The sequence below is a fragment of the Crocodylus siamensis genome, chromosome 1 (genome assembly GCF_052110815.1).
Source record: "Crocodylus siamensis isolate JL-2025a chromosome 1, ASM5211081v1, whole genome shotgun sequence".
NCBI lineage: Eukaryota > Metazoa > Chordata > Crocodylia > Crocodylidae > Crocodylus > Crocodylus siamensis.
The window spans coordinates 80,933,548-80,955,742 of record NC_143395.1 but is presented as its reverse complement, the minus strand read 5'-3'; the positions used below and the strand labels follow the sequence as shown (position 1 = coordinate 80,955,742).

General features: G+C 41.3%; 1 protein-coding gene across 3 annotated transcripts in view; it reads left to right on the top strand.

The window, feature by feature from the left end:
- Positions 1–22,195, top strand: part of ASCC3 (activating signal cointegrator 1 complex subunit 3) — a 560,200-nt gene that overhangs the window by 425,504 nt on the left and 112,501 nt on the right. For all 3 annotated transcript variants that reach the window (XM_090037230.1, XM_090037224.1, XM_090037218.1), the window contains 4 exons: positions 9,185–9,283; positions 13,009–13,177; positions 17,585–17,805; positions 21,082–21,167. In XM_090037230.1, coding sequence (XP_089893356.1) covers positions 9,185–9,283; positions 13,009–13,177; positions 17,585–17,805; positions 21,082–21,167 — 575 coding nt within the window. The remainder of the gene's footprint in view (positions 1–9,184; positions 9,284–13,008; positions 13,178–17,584; positions 17,806–21,081; positions 21,168–22,195) is intronic.

The window sequence follows — 22,195 nt, the reverse complement described above, 5'->3', positions numbered from 1 at the left end:
TCAGTCTCAATAAAGCCCTGGGTGGGATGATCTACGTAGGGACAGTCCTGATTTGAGCAAGGGGTTGGGCTAGATGACCTCCTGAGGTCCCTTCCAACCCTAACTTTCTATGATTCTAATACATGCAATGCCAAACCTGCTGGAGCATGCTAATTAGCACGCACCAACAGACTTGCTCCAACATATGGTAACTATAGCACGTTGGAGCAGAGATCCCTCACATCTACAGGCATCCAATATCTTTTAATGGAAGCATTACAAGTATTCTGTCAATTGTTATTTGAAGCTCTTCCCAAGTGAATTCATTTATTTGTATACTTCAGACCCAGGAAAAGTTACTGCCTTTTTTCCATTGCTGTTTTTTTACTTTTTGTGTTAGCAAATGGTGAGTTCATTGTTACTTCACTAAATAAAATCTCTGTTACTGTAAATATCCACATGGACTTTTGCCATTAAAAGTAACTATCATTTAATTTTACCATTGACAAACCAATAAAGGAATGATCCTCCAACAACATACTACTGTACTCTGGCAAGCTGCCCAAAAGACGTAGGAACTTCCAGATAAAGTTCTTGTAAGAAAAATAAATGAGTACACCAAAATAAATAAATAAAAGCATAGCACAGTAACATGTTTTTAAATATATATGCTAATAAAATCAGAATAATTAAAATTAAAGTTCTTTAAGAAAGATTCAGGTTGTTTAACATTTCTAGGTAGATGTGGGTGCCAAATAAAGTAGTAATAAACTTGGGATAGGTGAATCATGTTACTAGGATTAGACTGGAAATACATATCCAGCAAAGTTAATGCTTCCCACTTTGTATTTTCCTAAACTAAGAAAATACCTGTACAAAAAAGTGTCTTTTGAATTATTTCCTAAAAAGGGGAGAAATTAATTCATCCCGATCTTTAGCAACAATGATTTCTAAGGCTAGCAATAATAAAATATTCATTAAAATACCGTCACTTCCTAGGTTTTTTATGAATAGAAAAATAAGTTTTCATACTAGAAAATACATGATAGTATTTAAAATACATTGGTTAAATTGTTGACAAATGAACTACTGGTTTTATTATAAGAACTGTTGTTATGCCAAATAAATCAAAATTGATAGTATAGAAAACCAATTCAGAAGAAACTTTTCTTGTAAAAGTCATCCTTTAGGATGGGAGTGTGCAATGCTGTACATGTCAATGTGAGTGTTTTTAGCAACAGTGTGTCAGTATCCAAATTTGTGATTGATTTTCTTGAAGTAAAGTAACAACCCAAATGTTGCAACAGAAATAGATGGGAAACATTGTTGAAAAGCAAAGAAATTAACAGATTTTCATGATCAGAAGCACCCTTCTTTTATTTGCACATGCCTAAGCTTACATACATCAACAAACAGCATGGCTCTGCAGATCACATATTTACGGATACATATGTCCAGCTAGAAGGTCATTGGGGTATGTTTGTGCACAAATGTGTGATTTTAGTGTGTTCATAAGTTAGGCTTGTGCAAATGTAGATACATAACACAATAAACTTTGAAAAGCTGACACTTGGTGTTTGCCCTAATCTTTAACTCCATGGCAAAGACAGTTTTGTCACAGGAAAAAAGCCTACAATTTAACTGCCTAGAACTTGTGGTAGGTTCAATCTAGAAGAACATTTTTTTAAAAGTCAAACTTCTCTCTGTCTTTATCTTCATCTCCCTGCTTTCTCCTTTTCTTTGTCAATGTTCCTCAATTCCCCTATGAACTAAGAGTCCTCTTATTAGTCATCTGTATTGCTCCGTGCCGGAATGCATAGTCCTCGCTCCCACTGAAATCAACTATAACTTAGTTAAAGTCAGCGTTTTGTATCTATCACAGTCAAGTATGTTTAACCCTCATCTGTTCTCATGAAACCGTCGTTGTTGTTCTCATGGGGTAACTTGTTACCCCACCTGCATGAACAAAATGGAACAAGTGACAACAGTATAAATGTACCAAAAACTATTTATTAAACATACAGATTTGAAAGCGTATTTATGATGATTTGAACCCAAAATATTATTTAACTAGAACTATGAACAAATTTTAAACTTTTTTTAGCGTTTCAAAACATGAATTAACAATTTGCTAAGTCTGCAGTTCACACTGTTTTCAAACTTACACTTACTTCCAAAAACATTTCCCAACTGTTTTAACTAAATTTTGCATTCCACATAAAGCAGCAGTGATATACTGTGGTGCACACAAGCAAATTGCTTAGTCTTCACATTTTTTCCGGGTTTTGTGGTCATCTGTCCTTAGACAAAAAGCGCAACATCCACTCGTGCTTGCAGAAGGTTCTACTGGGGTGCGATGTGGCAATTTATAATTTAGGGCAGTCATACCAAATTTGACAGACTTAGACAGATTACGTGTATCAATCATTCTTTGTTTTATTCGTTGATCAACTGTTTCATAGATTTCATAGACATTAGGGCTGGAAGGGACCTCAGAAGACCATCGAGTCCAGCCCCCTGCCCAAAAGGGCAAGAAGTCAGCTGGGGTCATAGGATCCCAGCAAGATAAGCATCCAATTTGCTCTTGAAGGTGTTCAGTGTAGGTGCTTGAACCACCTCCGATGGCAGGCTATTCCAGACCTTGGGGGCTCAGACAGTAAAGCAATTCTTTCTTATGTCCAGCCTGAAACGGTCTTGCAACAGTTTATAACCGTTTGACCTCATCATCCCTTGGGGCGCTCTGGTGAACAAACATTCCCCCAGCAACTGGTGGTCACCCCTGATAAACTTATAGGTGGCCATCAGATCACCCCTGAGCTGCGCTTTTCCAGGCTAAAAAGAGCCCCGTGGCTCTCACCCTGTCGTTGTAAGGTCTGTTTTTCTGACCTCTGGTCATGCACGTGGCTCTTCTCTGCACTCTCTCAAGCTTCTCCACATCCTTTTTGAATTGTGGAGCCCAAAACTGGACGCAGTACTCCAGCTGGGGCCTCAACAAGGCCAAGTACAAGGGGAGGATGACGTCCCGGGATTTGCTTGAGAAGCATCTATGGATGCACGCCAGCATTTTGGTCACTTTACTAGCCGCATAATCGCATTGCAGGCTCATGTTCATCTTGTGGTCAATGATGACCCCCAAGTCTCTTTCTTCCGTAGTGCTAGCCAGTGTAGCACTGCCGAGCCTATAAGGATGCTGCAGGTTTTTCTTCCCAAGGTAGAGAACCTTGCATTTTCTGGTGTTAAAAACCATCAAGTTCTCGTCCACACACTGACAGGTCATGGTGCATGCTTGCCAGCAACAGCACAAATTTGGACTTCTTTGAAACATAGGAAACTAGGGTGAGTTCCCCATCAAAAGCAAAAATGGATGAAAAGGTTTTCCTTCTTCCATTTGCTTGCATTTCATTTGGGATATCAGCCTTGTTTTTCCAAATCATACGCACATAAGTGAAATCCTGTTGTAGCAGTTTTTCTGCCAGGTCAGTACTTGTAAAGAAATTGTGACCCACCATATTCCTTCCCGTCTTGTACCAGGGATGAACAAGTTTTCCAATGACCTGGGTACCAAGATTACCTTGACATGGAGCTTTTGGTTGCTTGCCCAGGTAGATGTCTCCAGACAGGGGGAATAATGTTGCTGCATCACAGCATCACCAAATTTTCAAGCCATATTTGGCAGGCTTGCTGGGCTTATGTCTGAAGGGACAGTGACCCCTGAACACAAGGAGCTGCTGAGCAACTGTCAGGTGTATTCCTGGAATGCACCATTTCCTGAGCTTCTCCACAAATTGTGTCCAAATATCTCTGAAGGCAGCAAGCTTGTCCACGACTCTCCTTTCCTTACGTGTTAGTTTGTTATCAAATCTCAGATAATTGGTGATCTGACAGAATCATTTTAAAATCACGGTGGCACAGAAGCAAAAACACCCAGTGTGTTGCTCCCATGACTCCTCCAGTGCCTCATGACCACCGTGGTATAGACCACTCAGCAGTAGGAGGCTAATGTAGGATTTTAGCTCTGTTTCATCCAGCTTTTTCTACTCCTTTCCATTTTCAGGATGGCTGTCATTCCACTCCCTAAATCTTCTTTCTGCCTTTGTTTGTTTCTCTTATGATAACAGTCAGGATATCTCGTGAGAGAAACAGGTGGAACACACATTTCTATCACTGTGTCTTTATTACTTTCTTTTGTTGGCCCAGCACTTTCATGGACTGTGTCCTTGGCTGTTCTCTGATGATGTATTAGCTATGGAGGTTTTCCGCCTCACTGCCATTCCTTCCTCTAAAGGTGTCATCATCTGCAATGTTTTCTGGGGGTGGTGGCAGTGGTTCTGCTCCACATCCTGCTGTAGCTCTCCGTCTTCCATGGCAGCCCTGGACTGGTCCTCTTCCCTTTCCTACTGGAAGTGTTGGCATCACTTCTGCTTGTGGCACAAACTCCTCATCTGAGCTGGATGAAACTTCCATAGATGCATGGTTTTCTTGCTCTGAACAGTCTCCCATGTCTGGAACAAAGTCAGCATCCTCACTGCCTTAGGTTAAGATTTCATCAGTGGATTTGTTGCTGTCATCCCCAGTTACCCGAGCAAGACAGGCTTCAGCACTGACTAGGCACTGCTTTCTCCTCCTGGACTGCAATGGGGAAAAAAAAAAAAATTATTACTGCTGAATGCATATAAATAACAATCAAAGACAAGCCTGTCCACCTATGCTGTCACAAAAGCAATTCTGCCCTGCCCTGTGGCTATGCAAGTAGCACCCTCTTCTGGGCACAGAAGCCAGAGGCCAGCATCCACCCTTTGCAGGCAAGCCAAATGTGGGTGGATGATGTTTGGAAACTACACATGCAGGGACTTATTGAAATCAGGTAAAAAGGGCATGGGAGGTATTGAAAGGAACTCCATAGTGTACACTATATTGCAGTATGATGTTGTTCTGTTTCTTCCCTGCTGTCCCTTTGCTCCTTGTCCTCACTTCCAACAAAGGCAGGGCAAACTAGCTTTTATGTTATGAAAGGGACAGGTGAGGTGAAGTTTTGCCATGAGAAAAAGAGAGCAGAGGTGGATTTGGATATCACAAAGGTTTTGATTGGTTTGTTGTTTCTGGCAAAGGTCAGGATGTTTTGATGACCTTGCAGCCTGGGAACAAAGTGGTTAGCGAAAGAGATTACCACATCTTCTGAAAAAACAGAGTGGAAGATGGCCATCCATTAGCTACCATGGATACCTGAAGTGGACATGAATGAAGTGTGAATGAATGCTGACTTTTCAGGTGCATCCACCCAAAGTGGCTAAACAGGTCTAGGCCTGTCATTTATACAGAAATTACATTGTTTTACCCCAATGTGTTAACATAGGCTTGGGGTTAAGTTGTCACCCCATATGAAAAAACACATTCATGCCTGGGGTAACATGTTACGCTGGGCAGTTTTTCATCCACAGAGAGCAAACCATTATGTAAGCTGGCTGTTCTTTGCGGATATTGTGCACTGCATTGCCAGTGACAATGTCCTAAAAAGTTTTAATTCTAAAATATTTTAACTTTAAGATACTGCACAAAATATGCATCTGGGTAGGAAATTACCCCATGGGAATGTATGAAGTTTAAAAAAAGGTGTCTTTCCACAGTATGTTCCTTCCCCTCCAGAAGTATATATTTTCTAAACCATAATAAATCATGCTGACAGAAGCTTATTATAATGCATAAAATAGAATGAAAAAATATTCCTGTATTATATCATATGAAATGTATAAAATGTAAACAACTGCTTTTTATAAGTTGCTTTATATAGTGTTTAAACATAGAGGTTAAATTACTGCCAACAATTTTGTAGCTCCACATCCTCAGGAATCTTCAGACATTCACCCATGTTCATTTATTAGTCTTGTTGCCACTTTCCGTTGCCAAGCCTTTTCTATTTCCACTCCACAAGTGATTAAAAGAAGCACGACTGTATGATAAATGTCTCTATTATTCTGGCAAGCCATGATTTTTTTTCCTGACCCAAAGCATGGTGGTTGGAGTCCCTTATTCAGCCTATCCATGTCTGTGACTCTCAACATAATACCCTGACAAGATCACAGCATAGTATAAGACAGACCCAAAGGGAGAATGAGAGGGAAGTGTTACCAGATGCCAAAACATGGGAGTTGTCTCCATAGTACTGAGCCCAGTTTATATTCTTTTCACCTCATCCAGATCAGTGCCCAGTGGGTTCTAAACTTCCCAACCACATATTTTCTGGATAAGGTGCGTGTGAATCAATGTCTAACCAATGCAGTATCCGAAGAATATGTGGCTATTGGCATCCCTACCCAAAAGAAGATAGTGTCAGGAAAAACAATTCACTGATTAGTAACCTTAATGGAACGTTCATGTGCAGAAGCATAAGTTTAGAGGGAGCACCAGGAAATTAGTCTGCAACTCCCTAAGTAGATTTCTTAATAAGAAGCCAGTTTCATATGAGAAATGTCTGTTAATACAGCCTGTAAAACAGGCTCTAAGTGGGGCAGTAAGGGTGAAAAGATTCAAACAGACTGTCATGGAGTGGGGCCTGCGAGCGGCCGTGTACTCGCTAGCGCCCCCTGCCATGTCAATTAGGCAATCCAGCACCCTCGACTCACCCGCCACATCTTTGATCTTAGGTTCAGTATGGGAGGCTGCCTACTTGCACCTATGATACCGCGCTGGTATTACCTCCATTCCAAATGGGGTGCTCTCACCCCAGCCTTATGGGCAGTGCATGCCTCCTACCTCCCCTGTAGCACACCCCAAGCCTCGCAGCTCTTCCTGGACGTTGTCTGGTCCTTAACCTTCTGCACCCTACCTGGCGCCCCCTGGGCTGGCCTGCCCCCAACGCCCCTTCTCTGGCATCCCTGGGCTTGGCCCCCCTACCTGGATTAGCTCTTTACATCAACTGGGCTCAGGCGGCCTGAGCCCTACCTTGCCCCTTCTGAGTCCTGTCAATGGTGATCGTCCGATTAGGCTCAGGCGGCCTAAGCCTTACCTGGCCCCTGCTGAATCCTGCCAATGATGATCATCCAATTAAGTGTGTCCCTGTAGGCTCAGGCGGCCGGAGCCTTACCTGGCCCCTCTGGTTCCTTGGGCTCCCCTGTTGCCGTGGAAGCCCTCTGGGACACTCCTTGGCCCACACCTGTCTTGGGTGCCTGTCAGTGACGCATGCCGCCCGCCTTGGGATGGCTTGATATAGTACGGGGCTGCCTAGGGCCTGCGCCCCCTCTCTGGGGTCTAAGCCATGCTTCCCCGCGCTCGTGCTGCGCCTCCTGCGTGTCCTCACCCCCTCTGTGGCCTGTGCTGTGCTCCCCGCACTTCCTCGCCACCTCTGGGGTCTATGCCGCACTTCCCACACTCGCGCCGCGCCTACTGCGCGTCCTCACCCCCTCTGTGGCCTGCACTGCGCTCCCCGCGCTTCCTCACCACCTCTGGGGGTCTGTGCCATGCTTCCCACGCTTCCTCGCCCCCTGCAGGGTCTAAGCGCCCTTTCGTGGCCATGCCGAGCACCTCTGCGGCACTCGGCACACTGTGCCCCTGTGGCACTGCTCGCTGTGCCCCCCACTGGGCACCGGGATCCCCCAAGCTACTGGGGAGTCCCCATGAGGCCTCCTCTCACCCCTACAGCCTCACCCAGTCCTCTGGTGTAACCATAAGTAAACCAAAGAGTCAGCCAGCTGGCTACAACATAACATAAGCGCCTGAGCTCATAGTGCCAACTCCACTCAATGCTGGACTCTCACCCATACGTCTGTCCAGGCTCTCTCTCTCCCCTCACATCATTGCAGCCAGTCACCATTGACTCTGCTGCTCAGCTCTCCCATAGAGCTGCAGCTGCCAGAGGGGAACTGCTAGCTAGGCTCCGGCCTGGGCTGTTTATGAAGGCCCGGCCCTGCCCCCTTCTGGTCACCTGACCTGTCTAGTTGCTGCGGCAACTGGCACCTGAGCTGCCCCTAGTGATTGGCAGTTCCTTAACCCCATATTAGTCACAGGACATCTCCTTGATCCTGTGACACAGACCCATAGGTCATTCCAACAAATGTGAGGAGTTTATTGATTAATTGACAACACAAGATTAGTAGCTGAGAAAAAGCATAATCTTACAGCATGGGTCTCGACTGCTGCAAAGCAAGGCTGGCCAGACTCTTGTCTCCACCACAGGGGATTTCTTCAGGTGGACCACAGGTCAGCAGTCCAGCAAACACACAAATACTCTGGCATATATCCAGTCAGAATTTATCCCCCTGTAGAAGTGCCCAACATTCCCTCCAGCCTGTGTCCACTATTTATAGATGGCTGGTAATCATAGTCTCAGTATTCTAAGGAATGATCTCTGATTGGCTTTCTTTAAAGTTCTTGGTTTCACTGAAAATTTCAGACCTGGATTAAACTAAATTTCTTGCAAACCTGAAAGGTTTCACATAATTGGGATTTATAATTGGGACAAGTTTCTTAATTCCCTTCCCTTTCTTCTTTGCACTGGTCTGTTACTTCTTCACTTTAGTTTATGATTTGGTATGATTTGCTTTGTTCTTATATCTAAGCATCTACTATTAGCTAGTCGATAACATTCAATACATTTGAATGTATTGATCCTTTCCTGGTCCTTTCTTCTAATGTTAATAGATAAGTAAGGTTGGATGGTGCCTTGTTTTTCACAGGTTATTGTTTGAATGTAAATGTGTTTCCTGCTTTTCATTTGTCACACCCCACTTTTGAACAGGGTGTTGATTATGGCAGTCTCAATCCCTTATCTTTGTAACAGATTTTTACCTTGAAATGTAAATGTAGCTTCCTGCTTTCCTGTTTAAGCAAGCAGTGTGTCAACCTTTCCTTGCTCAGGTCTGTCAGGTAGCTCCAGCACCAGTTAGAGGGCCCATTACATATAATGACTAATGCCAGTTCTCTGCTTACAAGCCTAAGATGAGTATTGAAATCACTATTTATTACTCAGCATGCTTTGGATGAAAAACCCATAGAGACAAACCTTTATGTCGTATATGTCTCAAGCATAGCTTATTCATTTCCAGTAGAATGGTTTAATCTATTTTTATATTGCTCCATCATCTTCTGCCACAAGACTCTTTGTATTTGTTCCATAGACACCTATATCATAATGAAATACCTCCAAATAATTGATATAGCCTAATGTTTTTACACAGTTTGTAATGTGAATGTTTTCATTATTTTCTTTTAGGTGCATGGCACAGTTGGAGAGCCTTGGTGGATTTGGGTAGAAGACCCCACTAATGACCACATTTATCATTCAGAGTATTTCATCATTCAGAAAAAACAGGTGAATGTCTTTATAACAGACTCTCAGAGCATTAAAAAACTAAATTGTCTAGAGTTAATTTTATAATAATGTCCAATAGCCTTTGCCATAAAACCACAGTGGCATCAGATTTTAAAATTGGTTGCCTGCTTTACAGTTTTGGCTGCACATGCTAAAAATGGGCTCTACATTGCTGTAACTACACTATTCATTAAGATTAGGTCCCTTCCCAATCAACATGGGGGGGAAAAACTCCTTCTCTTATATTTGCATACAAGGTAACCTCACTCATGGGCAACTCGTGCTGCCTTAGACTGGGGGGGCACATGCCCTCCCCCAATGACCAGTCAGTGACTGGGGAGGGGTCCCCCTTTGGCTGATCTCACTGACTGTGTGTGTGGGGGGGGGGGGGGTCACCCGCAGCTGATCCCACCAACCAGGGGCATTCCAGAAGTGGCTGCAGCCGCTTCTGAGAGCATCATGGCGCTACCACTCCCTAGCTGGTGCTTGCAGGGGGGCCCCAGCGCTCCTGCCTGCCACCTACCCGTCACCTAAATGGCCAATGTGGCCAGCCAGGGGGTGCACCCCCCTATACGTCACCACTGACCTCATTAAACTGCTGCTAAAAGCAGCATGTGCTTAGTAATAGAAACCAATACTGAAGTTGATTGAATGTAGCCAACACTGAAGATGACTATAAAACACATGGCCCCATGAATGATGCATGCCCCCGGTGGCTGGGGGCCTCGGCAGTATTGACGGAGATGGCAAGCACTGCATCAGCACCACCGATCAGTGACTGCCCTCAGATGCCGCCAGCCATGTCAGCGGCGAGGAGGGAGGTGGCAAGCACCACTGGCAGCATCCAATCACAGGGGATGCACCACCAATTTCAGAGGGTGCATGTGCACTCACGTGCACCCCCTATGTGTTGCCAATGCATGACCCATACTGGGTAAACATACTGATGGTAACCTGCCACAAGGATAGGTTACTGCAGCCCATCTGAATATGATATATGGTAGAGCCCATTGCGCTCATTCCCCTTTAGTGCCACCTCTTTCAAGTCAAGTGAGCCACTACATTAAATGCATTTTGACTTCCTCTTCACTCCCAGAGATGAGGTGTGCTTTTCTTTCCCATTTCTAATGTTTCCTGTTTCTTTACCAGCATTAAATGTCTGGCAAATGTTACCAAAGGGGCGCAAAACAAAAAATCCCAGAATTCTACTGTCACCCCCTCTCTCAGCTTGTTGAATATGATAAGTGTGGCCCCACACTCTATGAGGTGGAGCTGGACCAGGCTGCTCTGCACCTTATCTGCGTATACATTTTTGAATGATCCTAGGACTTGTGCTACAAACAGCTGGTTCCAGTCATGAGTGGCAGTGGCTAATTAACACCTGAATCATTTGTGGGAGGGAAGGTATCTGGAATAGACACACATACAGAGCAGTGCTGAGCTATGAGATCACCATGTCTTAAAACGATGTTGACTGTGCTGGGGCCCACCACAATGAACAAGCCTTTGGGCTTTGGACTAATGTTAGCTTTTTGGCTAGTATCACCTAGGTGGTTTTCCCAGGGTGGAGCCAGTCTTTTGTATTCCAGACATGCTGACCCCTACAAGTTTCCCCAAATGCAGGAAACTCAACTGCACAATTTTATGACAATGGGAGATGAGGATCAAGACTGGGAGAAAATTGACTTTTTAAAAAATGTTCTTGTAGATTGAACCTGGCACAAGTTCTAAGCAGCTGAATTGTGGACAACTGCTTTCTTGCTTTCCTCCTGGCTTGTTCCTTGGCCTTTTGGGTAAGGGCAAGCAAAATCAGGGGACATCTGAACCCCAGGGTTCCTGGGCCCTGACCTTGCATATGGGCTATCTGCCACAGATAGGGGAATATCTGAAGCCCCGGACTAATGAGTCTGGGAAGGAAGATACTTGCCCAGTGGTAGAGCCACATGGACTTGAACAATTGAGCTCTACTTGATCAAAACATGGAACTTGACTACTGGACTTTGCCCAGTAGAATTCAGAAATGGTTTGGCCCTTGAAACAACGCAAAGAAAAAGTTTGTTTTGTATGTAAGTAGATACTAAAGTTTTGCTTAAAAGTGTGTTTTTAGAGTACCTGTGCTAAAACTTGCAGCAGTTTTGAAAAAAAGTAAAATATATCAATTTTGGATTAACTAAGTCTCATGGCTACCCATAGTAATTTGCTTATATGTAAATTGCTGTGTTGTTTATTTCAAAGTCAGTGTTTTCAAATGTGCTTCTCACTTCCATGTGCTCAGAGAGAGCAGGGTCAGATGGTAAGGAGAGGCACAGGGGGCTGCAAGAGGAAGAAGTTAAGGGGCTGAGGAAAAGGGTGCCACCTGACCACATCCCTCCCCCCCACTCCTCACCGGTTTAATTTTCCTGCTGTAGCAGGCAAACCTCCTTGAACATACAGCACACATTTTCATTAATGTACGTTCACTTCATCAGATCAATAATTAAAAACAATTGAAGATATGTTTCTTCTGTTGCTTCTGTGATGAGCAACAGAAGAAATACTTGTGATTTAAAGGAAGTGTTACAGACTAGCTTTTTTCATTAGCTTTGTCTTCATATGGATTGCATACTGATATTCTACCCAGAAAAAGAAAACAAAATGCACATGCATGTACACACCACTGAATGCACTTAGGCTACGGACAGACATTCAAAAAGCCTGAGCCTGAATTGATTCAGTCTTTGCAGATTAGTCAAACCTGGCTAGACTGAATCAGTTTGTAACTGCACAGACATCACAGAAATGCAGGCACATGCCTGCAGTGGGTCAGGCTAGAAGCCAGGGGGGTGGGGAGCACTAAAGCAGCCCTCCCTTCCCTTTTATAATGCTGAGGTGAGGGGGGCATGGCCAGGCCCTGGCAGGACACTCTGATTATGAAGAGATCATCCCCTCCTTCTGACCAGCCCAGCAGGGAATTGATAACAGTGTTTTTCAGCCCTAAGTCAGTGTTTATCAGCCCATTAAGAAAACAACAGAGGGACATTACCAGCTACCTGTTGATTCTGCCTTTGTCCCATCTGCTGCTGTACAGATCATAGCCAGCATGTTTTTTGCTAGCTAACGCTGAGAGGTGTCTGTGTAAGGCAGAGGGGATGGGGAAGGGTGGTGGGGAGCAGTGGGGAGCCAGGCAGATGCCTGCAGTCTCTGCCAAGCTCCAGCCAGGGAGCAGAGGGGAGGGGCCAGGCCTGCTGTGGAGCAGAGAGCCCCACCCATCCCAGAGAGCATGCTCTGGTTTAACTTAAACAAGCAAGGGGTGTGGGGGAGACACTGCATAAACTGCTTTGACCCAAATCAGTTAAGTCTGATACTACTCAATAGCTTTATCTCAAACCAGGTTCAGCCAGTTTCAAACTGGTTTATGTGCACGGAATATCTGTTCTGTTACAGGTTTAAACCAGTTTCTGATCACTTAAACCAGTGTGTGTGTGATGTCTGCCCCTAAACTTAATGGCCAAGAGCCTTATCATGTTCCTTGTGAAGTCTTTGAAGTAGAATCTGCCCTGAAATTTAAATGAATGGAAGCATCTTGTGAACTATGTTTTTTAATGAGTATGCATGAACATGTTTCACTTCATTTATGCATGTACATTATATTTGTGTGTATTGATTATGTGACTCTAGCAAACTATGATTTTAAGACTGAAGATTTAGTTACTTAATAAGGTTTCTATTTACTATTCTTACATTAGGTCATTGCTAAAGAACCACAACTTCTCGTATTCACAATCCCTATTTTTGAACCCTTGCCTTCCCAATACTACATCCGGGCTGTATCTGACAGATGGCTAGGGGCAGAGGCAGTATGTATCATCAATTTTCAACATCTGATTTTACCAGAAAGACATCCACCTCACACAGGTAACATTCTTACTCAGAACCTGAACATTTTGTTTCCTTAACTTTTTGGTTGAATATGTCTTGCCAGTATAGATTTTCATTATTCCTATGCAATATACATTCTACTCTGGGTTTTATTAAGTGTGAGTGAGGATTCAGTTCTATCATGCATTTATTTGTAGTTTTGACACTATTAAGAACCCTACTGCTAATGATAAAGTGGCTTGATTTAATTCCTCCTAACAGTCTTGCTTTTTAATGATTCCACGATCAGCGTAAGAAGTAGAAATGTTTTCACTGTGTTACATAAAATAAGCCATTGGTATTCTTTTGCTTTTGTTACAAATGTTCTTATCTGAGAATGTTTTCTATAATATGGTTGCAAAATTATGGATATATGTCTTTCTGTTTTTCTAAAATTGAATATCCTTTATGGACGTCCATTCCTAACCTTCAGCAATGGAAAACTATTTTCTTTAAGTCAGCTTCGTTGGGTATGTGTAGCCCTCCTTTCCTTTATACAGCTACTTGATGATGGTATTTGATGATCAGTCAACCAAGACTCCAGCCTCCTTGAAGCTGAACTGCTTGATCCTCAAATACTACTATTTTTTTTATCAGTTCTTGTGTTTTATTTCAAAGAAATAACAGCCCCAAATATTAGCTTAAACTGTCTAAGTTTAGTAAGCATCTCTAATATATTTGCTTATAGCATTAGTTTTACATATTTTTATTGTAAAATTAATGCTATATCTCTGAGTGATTTTGGCATCATCAAAAGGTGCTCATAATGTTTAGGATTGGAATGGCATTATAGCCCCAATTGTCCAGGAAAGATTAGAGAGGGAAGGATTTTTTTGGTGATATCTTTTATAGGACCAACTGTGTAATTCAGAAAGAGTGTCCTTTTTTCAAGTTGTGCCTGAGAGCTTGTCCAACTTATCTTCTAAATACACAATTGATTCAGTAAAATATATCACAGAAAAAAAATCTTTATCCCTTTGAATTATTAATGCATCTTTTCAACATGATGTCATCAGGCCTCATCTAGACGCATCTAAAATTTCCTCATATATCTCAGTGAGCAGCAAATTATACATAAATTTGTACTATGGTATTGCAGTTAAAAAAACAGTTTAATTTTGGGCTGCATCCCTTTAATAGAGGCAGAACATCTGTGTGGCTCTTCACTGATCCTACTTTATGTTCTGTTCTGAGCCTCTAAATTGGAAGGAATTCAGACAAGAAGTGGAAAATGATCTGCAGGCCAAGAACTTTTTGAGGAAAAGCTGAGGATGAGATTCAGTACAGGCTTTTCAGCCTCAGTCTTCTGTTATCAAGAAGTAGTCCCTCTGAAAATGATGGAACTATTCATGGAATAAGGAAAGGGTGGCCAAACTGTGACATGTGTTACAAATGGCACAAGCAGCCTCTGTGTGGCATGCAGCAGATCAGAGAGGGAACAGGGAGCAGAAGGAAGAGCAGGAGATAAGACAAGGGAAAGGGGATCAAGGTGGCACTTCGGGGAGGTGGAAGAAGGGATAGACATAGGATTTGACTTGCGGCACGCCTGCCTAAAAGGTTCCACCCACCCCACCACTGGAATGAGGGGTCATATCTACACAAGATGTACACTGCAGAGCTGCCTAATTAGCTCCACAGTAAGGTCTCAATGTCTACATGGCCCTGTTAGGCCACAGGAAACTAATTAACTCTGTCATAGGTTAGTACTTGTAAATGCAAGTACTAGCTTATGGTGTTCTTTAGTGCACAACAGCACACACATAGATGCTGACAAAGCTGGCTGGGGCAAGAAGGTGCTTCAGTGTGGGGGCTGCCTGCCAGCTAGCCCTGCACTGAAGCAGCCTCATGCCCCAATGACCCCCTCTGCAGCACATTGAGCCAGGTCAGAGCAGCCCCGGATTGGCAGGCTGACCCCCTGGGGCCCCTCCAAGCCATGGCTACTCCACCCAAGCTCAGTGTGCTATAGTTCTGGGTGCACGTGTAAACATGGTACCTGGAAGCAATAAACACCAGCATGAAATGCACTAAAGTTTTTTGCTCTGTGTTAATAGCATGTGTAGATGCACCCAATAAGAGCCAGGTTCTTGCTCATAATTTGTCTCAGAAATTTCCAAGTTAAGCCTTGCTTGTGAAGTGTTGCATTTAAGAAAAATGATCTATTCACAAAGTAAAATACCATTGGTGTCTAAATCTACCCCTTAAAAAATTAAATGCATTAACCTGATAAAGAGACCGTGAGATGACAGAATATTTTATCTACCATTAAGAGTGTAGATATCAGAGAAATGGACAGGCAGATACTATTGAAGGGACTCTGGCTCTGAATAATGGGTGAAATTAAAAAAGAGCAGGAAACTTAAGATGATTAACAGGAACAATGTCCTAATGGTAAGAACTATAAAACTATGGATAGGTAAACCAGAGAAAGTCCATTGCTTGTGATAATTAAAAACTAATAAATCAGTAAATCTTCAATAATCTTGCCCTGTCATGACAGTGGCCTAGATGAACTTAAATGTGTTTTCTAACTCTGACTTCTCTGATTCTTCATTTTTGAGAAGACCTTCATGAAGATATTTACATGTATATGTGAGGAGATAACATTAATTATCAGCTTATTATTTCAGAAGACGAACTCAGTTATTCCCCATTGGAGTTCGGTCACTTTTCTGAGGTTTATGCATGAACAAGTGAACTGTAGGAATATGATTTTCAAACTAACTTTTCTTTTTCCAACTTCATCAAAGTCAAAGTATAAGCATGAGCAAATTGATTGTGCTTTTCCAGGGAAGCCTTCTGGACTTTTAACTTTTTTTTTCTTTATTTTTCTTTTTTGTAGCTGGAATTTGAACCTAATTGTTAAAAAAAAATTTAACTACAGAGAGAAGGAGAGAGAGGGATCTATAGATAGATGGATAAAATCTAGATAAAACTTTAAATATTTGATGAGTTCTACTTAAAAATATATTTATGTATATTAGCTAAGCACTCTTACAGAAAGCATTGTACATCCAGTTTCAACCTCCATAGTAGTGACTGAGACATGGGTTTTTTTTAAACATTTGGTACAGAAGTTTATGTCTGTTTTGGTTGGGGGGGTTTTGTTTGTTTGGGTTTTTTTGGAAGCACAAAATTTCTTATACGTTCATTGTCCCTGATCTCATTGTAAAACCCTTTCATTGTAATAACATTTGGCTCATCTAGCAGTCTGTGAAATGTGTGCATTCAGAAATACTCAATTCCAGTACCATGTTGCTCTTTGGCATGCATAAATTCACGTGTTTGTGAAGTGTTTAGCTATTGTTATATTGTACCTACACTGTCTGAAAAAGCATGTGTAACCTTTTTATCTAATTGACTGATCACTGACTACTATTCAGAAGAAACAGAAAGATATTTACACATCACCAGTTATGGAGCCTCTAGGATTTATGGTAATTGATTTCAATTCCCATCTGGTTCCCACTCAGCAATGAAGTACATAGAGGCCCTGCTAGGCAAAAACCTTCTCTCCTCCCAGCAGAGCCCGAGAAATCACAGTTTTAGTGGAAATGATAAAATGGCCATAAGGTATCAGTGAAAAGCATGTTAAGAATATTAGGCATTATTGTCTCAGTGGATTTTATGACTCCCATGTCATACCTTAATGTGAAGCACCCTGAAAAGACAATAAGATCTCCAGCCACAAAAACTTCAAAGGAAGCATCTGCATAACAGAATCGTGGCAAGTTTCCTTAATTTGGTAGGCATCCAAATCAGATCTGGTAATATATATCATTTTTCATTTTCCACAGTCTCTAATTGTTTAGATAACAGATGCTTCCAAAGCAGAGCCTTGTGGTTCTTTGTTTTTTTTTCCTGTACATTTATTTATCTCTCCCTATAATCCTAAATATGTATAAAACCTGCATATATCCCTCCAGGGCATATTATTTCATCAGTCCCTAAAGACTTTTTAAAAGAGAAAATTTTCTTCCTTGTAACTTTAGTATTTTCCTATATGAATCCACATTAAGTTATCATATGAACACTTGTATTGCTTCAGTAAGGTTTAGAGTTCATTACAATTGATTCATTATAAGTGGTTAAAAATGGCCTTTTGACATGCGGAATGCACACAGTATATTTAACAACCAAGCTCACGGTGTATTTAATAATCCTACTTTAAGAAAAAATCTACAGTTGTAATATATTTTGTTATTTGCTCACTGAAGTTCATAATAGCTCAATTGGGAGTTCATGTGATGCAAGAAACTACTTTTTAAAAAAATCAAATGTGAGTTATATTCCTTCAAATTTTTATTTGATGCATAAACGTGCGTTTGCTTTAGCCTAAAAATAAACTACTGGTACATTTAAGATGTCATATTTTGATATGCACTAATAATTATTCTGTAATTCTAGAACTGCTAGATCTTCAGCCTTTGCCTGTCACAGCTTTGGGACATCGAGAATATGAAAGCCTATACAAATTCACCCACTTTAACCCTATTCAGACGCAAATATTTCATACGCTGTATCATACAGACTCTAATGTTCTTCTTGGAGCCCCCACAGGCTCTGGAAAGACTGTTGCAGCTGAATTAGCCATCTTCCGAATTTTTAACCAATATCCCACATCAAAGGTTTGTAAAATATGTTTATTAAAAATGTGCGATATATATATATGTTTCTTTCAGCCACTCAAAAGTCTAAAACTGGGCACATCTACATGTCTGCTTTAATGGATATTAGCCTATTTTAGTGTGCATTAAAGAATCACAAAAAAGTGCTCTTTAGCTAATGCGCATTAAAATAGGCTAATGCATATTTTTCTAGTACTTCACAATGGAGGTAATTACAGCATGTTGGAACAGATTTGATTAATTGAATCTGCTGGAGCATGGCAATTACCGTGCTCAAGCAGCCTCCTGCATCTCATGAATCTGCATCCCTGTGCTTAAAAATGGTAGCGGGGGCACTTGAACTAAAGCTCATTAAACAACCTTCAGTTTAAGGATCCCCGCTGCCATTCTGAAGTGCAGAGAGGCTGATGCACAAGGTTCTGTGGCACTTTAATTAATTACATTAACTAATTAAAGTCCCGCCCCTGCCCCACACACCTCGAGCACCTGTAAAAGTGCCTGGAGGTACTAGATTTAATGAGCATTACCTAAAGCACATTAATGAACGTGTAGACTGTGAAAATTACTATCCTGCTTCTCTGGCTTCATACTAATACTTAAAACTGAGGGCATAAAAATGGTTTTAATTAGTATATCTTATGCTTTCCTTTCACTTATTTAACCAAAGAGAAAATCAGAGCTAAATGAATAAACCATGCCATAAATATATATTGATATTCTTCTTCCAGAGTATCATCTAAATCCATGATGCTCTTACAGAGAGGCTTTTTGGGTTTTTTGCTTATTAAATTCCTTCCAACAGCAAGTTCATGTTTCACATCTGTGAGGTCCTGCCATGTGAGAAAAATTGGTCAGATCTTCTTAATTACACATGCAAATTACCATTAAAGTAATGCTAGCCAATTCTCTCTCTTTCCAACTTTGTTTTTATTTCTTAGAGAATGCCTGCCTAAATCAATGTTAAGGTACACTCAGCTATCTGGGTAAAAATCATCATTCATGTGCAAAGTAATAGAATGTGGGGGTGCCTGTGTATATATTCTGACTAGTGAATTGCCTGTCAAGTATGAAGGGGGAAGGGAGGGGGCAGGCAGGTGTGGAGCGCTGCCACCCACTACCCCGCACTGCTGCCTCCCAGGAGATGTGGGGGGAAGGAAGCTTCCTCCACCATCACTCCGTGCTGCCACTGCCCCCAGCACCGCTGGCCTTCCTCCGCCCCCGGCCCTGCTCCTCAGAGGTGGCAGAGTGCCACCATGACAGCAAAAACAGAGCGGGGGCGGGGGGTGAAGCCAGTGCTGCTGGCCTTGCTCCCCCGATCCGTCTCTTCCATCATGTCAGAGTGCTCCAAGAGTGTTACAGACAGACAGACAGATGGACTGTCTGTTGGACCTTTATTATATAAGAATATTGACTTGGCCATCCTTCCTTAATCATTTATAGTTGCATTGATTGCTAGGCTCAATCCTAACGGCACCTTGCACTGTTAAAAACCATGTTTGATACCACCAGCATTCCAGCCTGGCCCTGGAAGCTCCAGTGATAGTCTGGTATAAACTGGATCCTGCCACTGCTGCCCTTTCTTACAGCATATTTAGGACTTACCCACAGACATGGGCCTGAAGCACAAAAATCCCAACAGCGATAATCTCACAGTTTCCTATTCCTATTCTTCCACACGCCACTTCCTCTAATTCCTGTCAGTCAAGATAAAGGAAACCCTTCTCAGTATCAGTCTGAAGATCATTCATCTGTCTTAGGCCCCTCATACATGTTACATTTAAGAAGTGATTAACTTATTAATTATGCCTTTAAGTAGTGACCCAGCCACATGTTCCTTCAATTAATTACATTATAAGTAACAAAGTTATTACACAAAATATGATCCCATAATCACACCTTGTGTCATTCATGTTTGTCAGTGGCTCTAGTGCCATGTTCAAAAAATAGCATGTACAATCTGGATAATTTGGTACATATAATGTAAACCTGGAAGGGCCAGATCACATTGGCTTGATCTGGATAAGCACAACTTTAAATCCAACCAAAAAATCAGCCATACCCTAAGCTGGATTTTCTGACTGAAATTCTTAAACCTGCCAAGAAGTTTTAATTATGCAACTCCCACCACAATGAATGGAAACCATGGCCAGGTACAAACATTACACTTTTACTGTTATAAGTGATCAGAAACTGCTCTATACCCATAACAGAACAGAAGTTTAGCATACATGGACTGGTTTAAAAATGGCAGAACTCGAGCTAAGATTTGTGCTCCCCCGCCCCCCGGGGAAGATGTGTGTTTTGTTTGCTACAGATCTAAATTATGCTGCTTACAGAAAACCATGTAACTTAGAGTGATTCCACCTGAAGCTTTTTTAATGTCTGTACTTAGCCCCATGTGTCTAAAATTCCTACTATAATGAATGGAAACCTTGCATCTGAATGAATGGAAACCCTAGTCAGCTTTGAAAATTGTAACCCGTATACATACATTTCTTAGCAACAGTTGAAGGGACAAAGATAGAATTGTAAAGGGAAAAAATCCATATGAATATTTAAATATGGTAATTATTAAAAGAATATTTAAATGTCTTGGTTAACACATTAGTGTAAAACATCTATAGGCCAGATTTTTTTTAAGTGCATATGAATGTTTTCACTTGTTCAGAGATATACTTGCACTTTAAAAAGCATATCTTTGAACAAATGTTGTACAAACTGTGCTAGTGAAGTTCAGTACAAAGAATGGATTTTTCTGGAAAAGTCTTGTGAGGTTTCATTTAAATTAATCATTTTTAAGTTAATTTTTAAAGATTTTAGTAATAATACTAAGCAGCTGGAAATAATGTAAGATATTATCCTACTAGAAATTCTTATTATTGGAGGGGAAGCATTATGTCCAGAATAGTATTTTCCAGATTTTGTATTCTCAGTAATCATTTTATTTATATAGGCAACTTTATAATAACATATTTTTTGCTTTTAAAAGGTGTAATCATAGTATTACCATTTTATAAATTACTCTCTTTATTTTTCAATTTACATGCATGGTGTTGAATTAACGAACAAAAGAATATATGAAAGTTTTAAGGCTACTTAAATTAGAATTCTGTTTTAAGTTACTTGAAGAAATTTTAAGAATTTATCATAATCATTTTTAGTTATTAAATTCATTTAAATCCTTAAAGGCACAGAAGAAAAAACTTACAAAATATGAATATGCATTTTACACAGGCTCTTCTCATTTAATTTTATTTTGTATGTATTTTTTTTCAGGCAGTATATATTGCCCCCTTAAAGGCACTGGTACGAGAGAGAATGGAGGATTGGAAAGTTAGGATTGAAGAAAAGCTTGGTAAAAAGTATGTGTTTCTTGCTTAAACCAGAAAAATTGGAAACAAAAAAGCTCAACAACAGGAGCCAAATCAAAAAAACGTTTTAAGCATCTTAATTTTCTGACAAATATATTTTATCCTTCAATTATATGAATTCTCCCTGAATATTAAAAGTAAAAGCAAAAACCAAATATCAATCTGTGTCATCACACGGAGCGCACAATGAATGTAACAAAAACAAAAATGGTCCTCGGGTTACACCTGCCATTTTTCTTAATTGTCTATAACCAGTGAAGCTCAGAAATAAGCACCTCAATTTTTATCTCTTCTCCTGAAATATCTCATTCTACTGAATCCATATAAATTACAGATACATAGTAACATTTATCATATACATAGTGTATTTTATGACATTCTATATGTATTTTAATAACCAGTCTACATTTGTTTGGTACCATTAGCTTTGTTATGAAGTTAGTATATCAGTGAAATACAGGGTTGAGTATTTAGTGACACTACCTGCATAGAAATCTTTTTAGTCCTTTCTAAAATCATTCAAAGTATCAGTTACTTAGCAGTTGATATTCCCATTCTTAGTCTCACTGATTAGTCATTGTTCTTCATGTAGTTTTATTGATATATTGATTTAAATGGAACTGTTTCTAAATGGTACTGTGCTGAATGGTATTCTCAGCATGTGAGAATAATGTCTCACGTATAGAATCTGATTTATTAGAGGATTGTCTTAAACTCACCCCCACCACCACTGGACCAGGGAAAACAGTGGTAGGGGCCCTTGGCAGGCAATGGCAAGGGGGTGGGGCAAGCAGCTTGCCCCCGCCACCTATGCCCCTCCCTCCCCGCCAACTCCCTCCTTGTGCCTGCCCTGCCCCCAAAACCTATGCCCTCCCTGGCAGCCTTAGGCCCCAGATACCTCCCTACCCCTCAATTCCCCCTTTGTGCCACTTCTTCCCCCGTCCTCAGTCTCTGCCCCCCTCCCCTTCTCCCTTCCCCTTGCTCTAGTGCCAGCACGTTCTGTATTTTCAGAGCAGAGC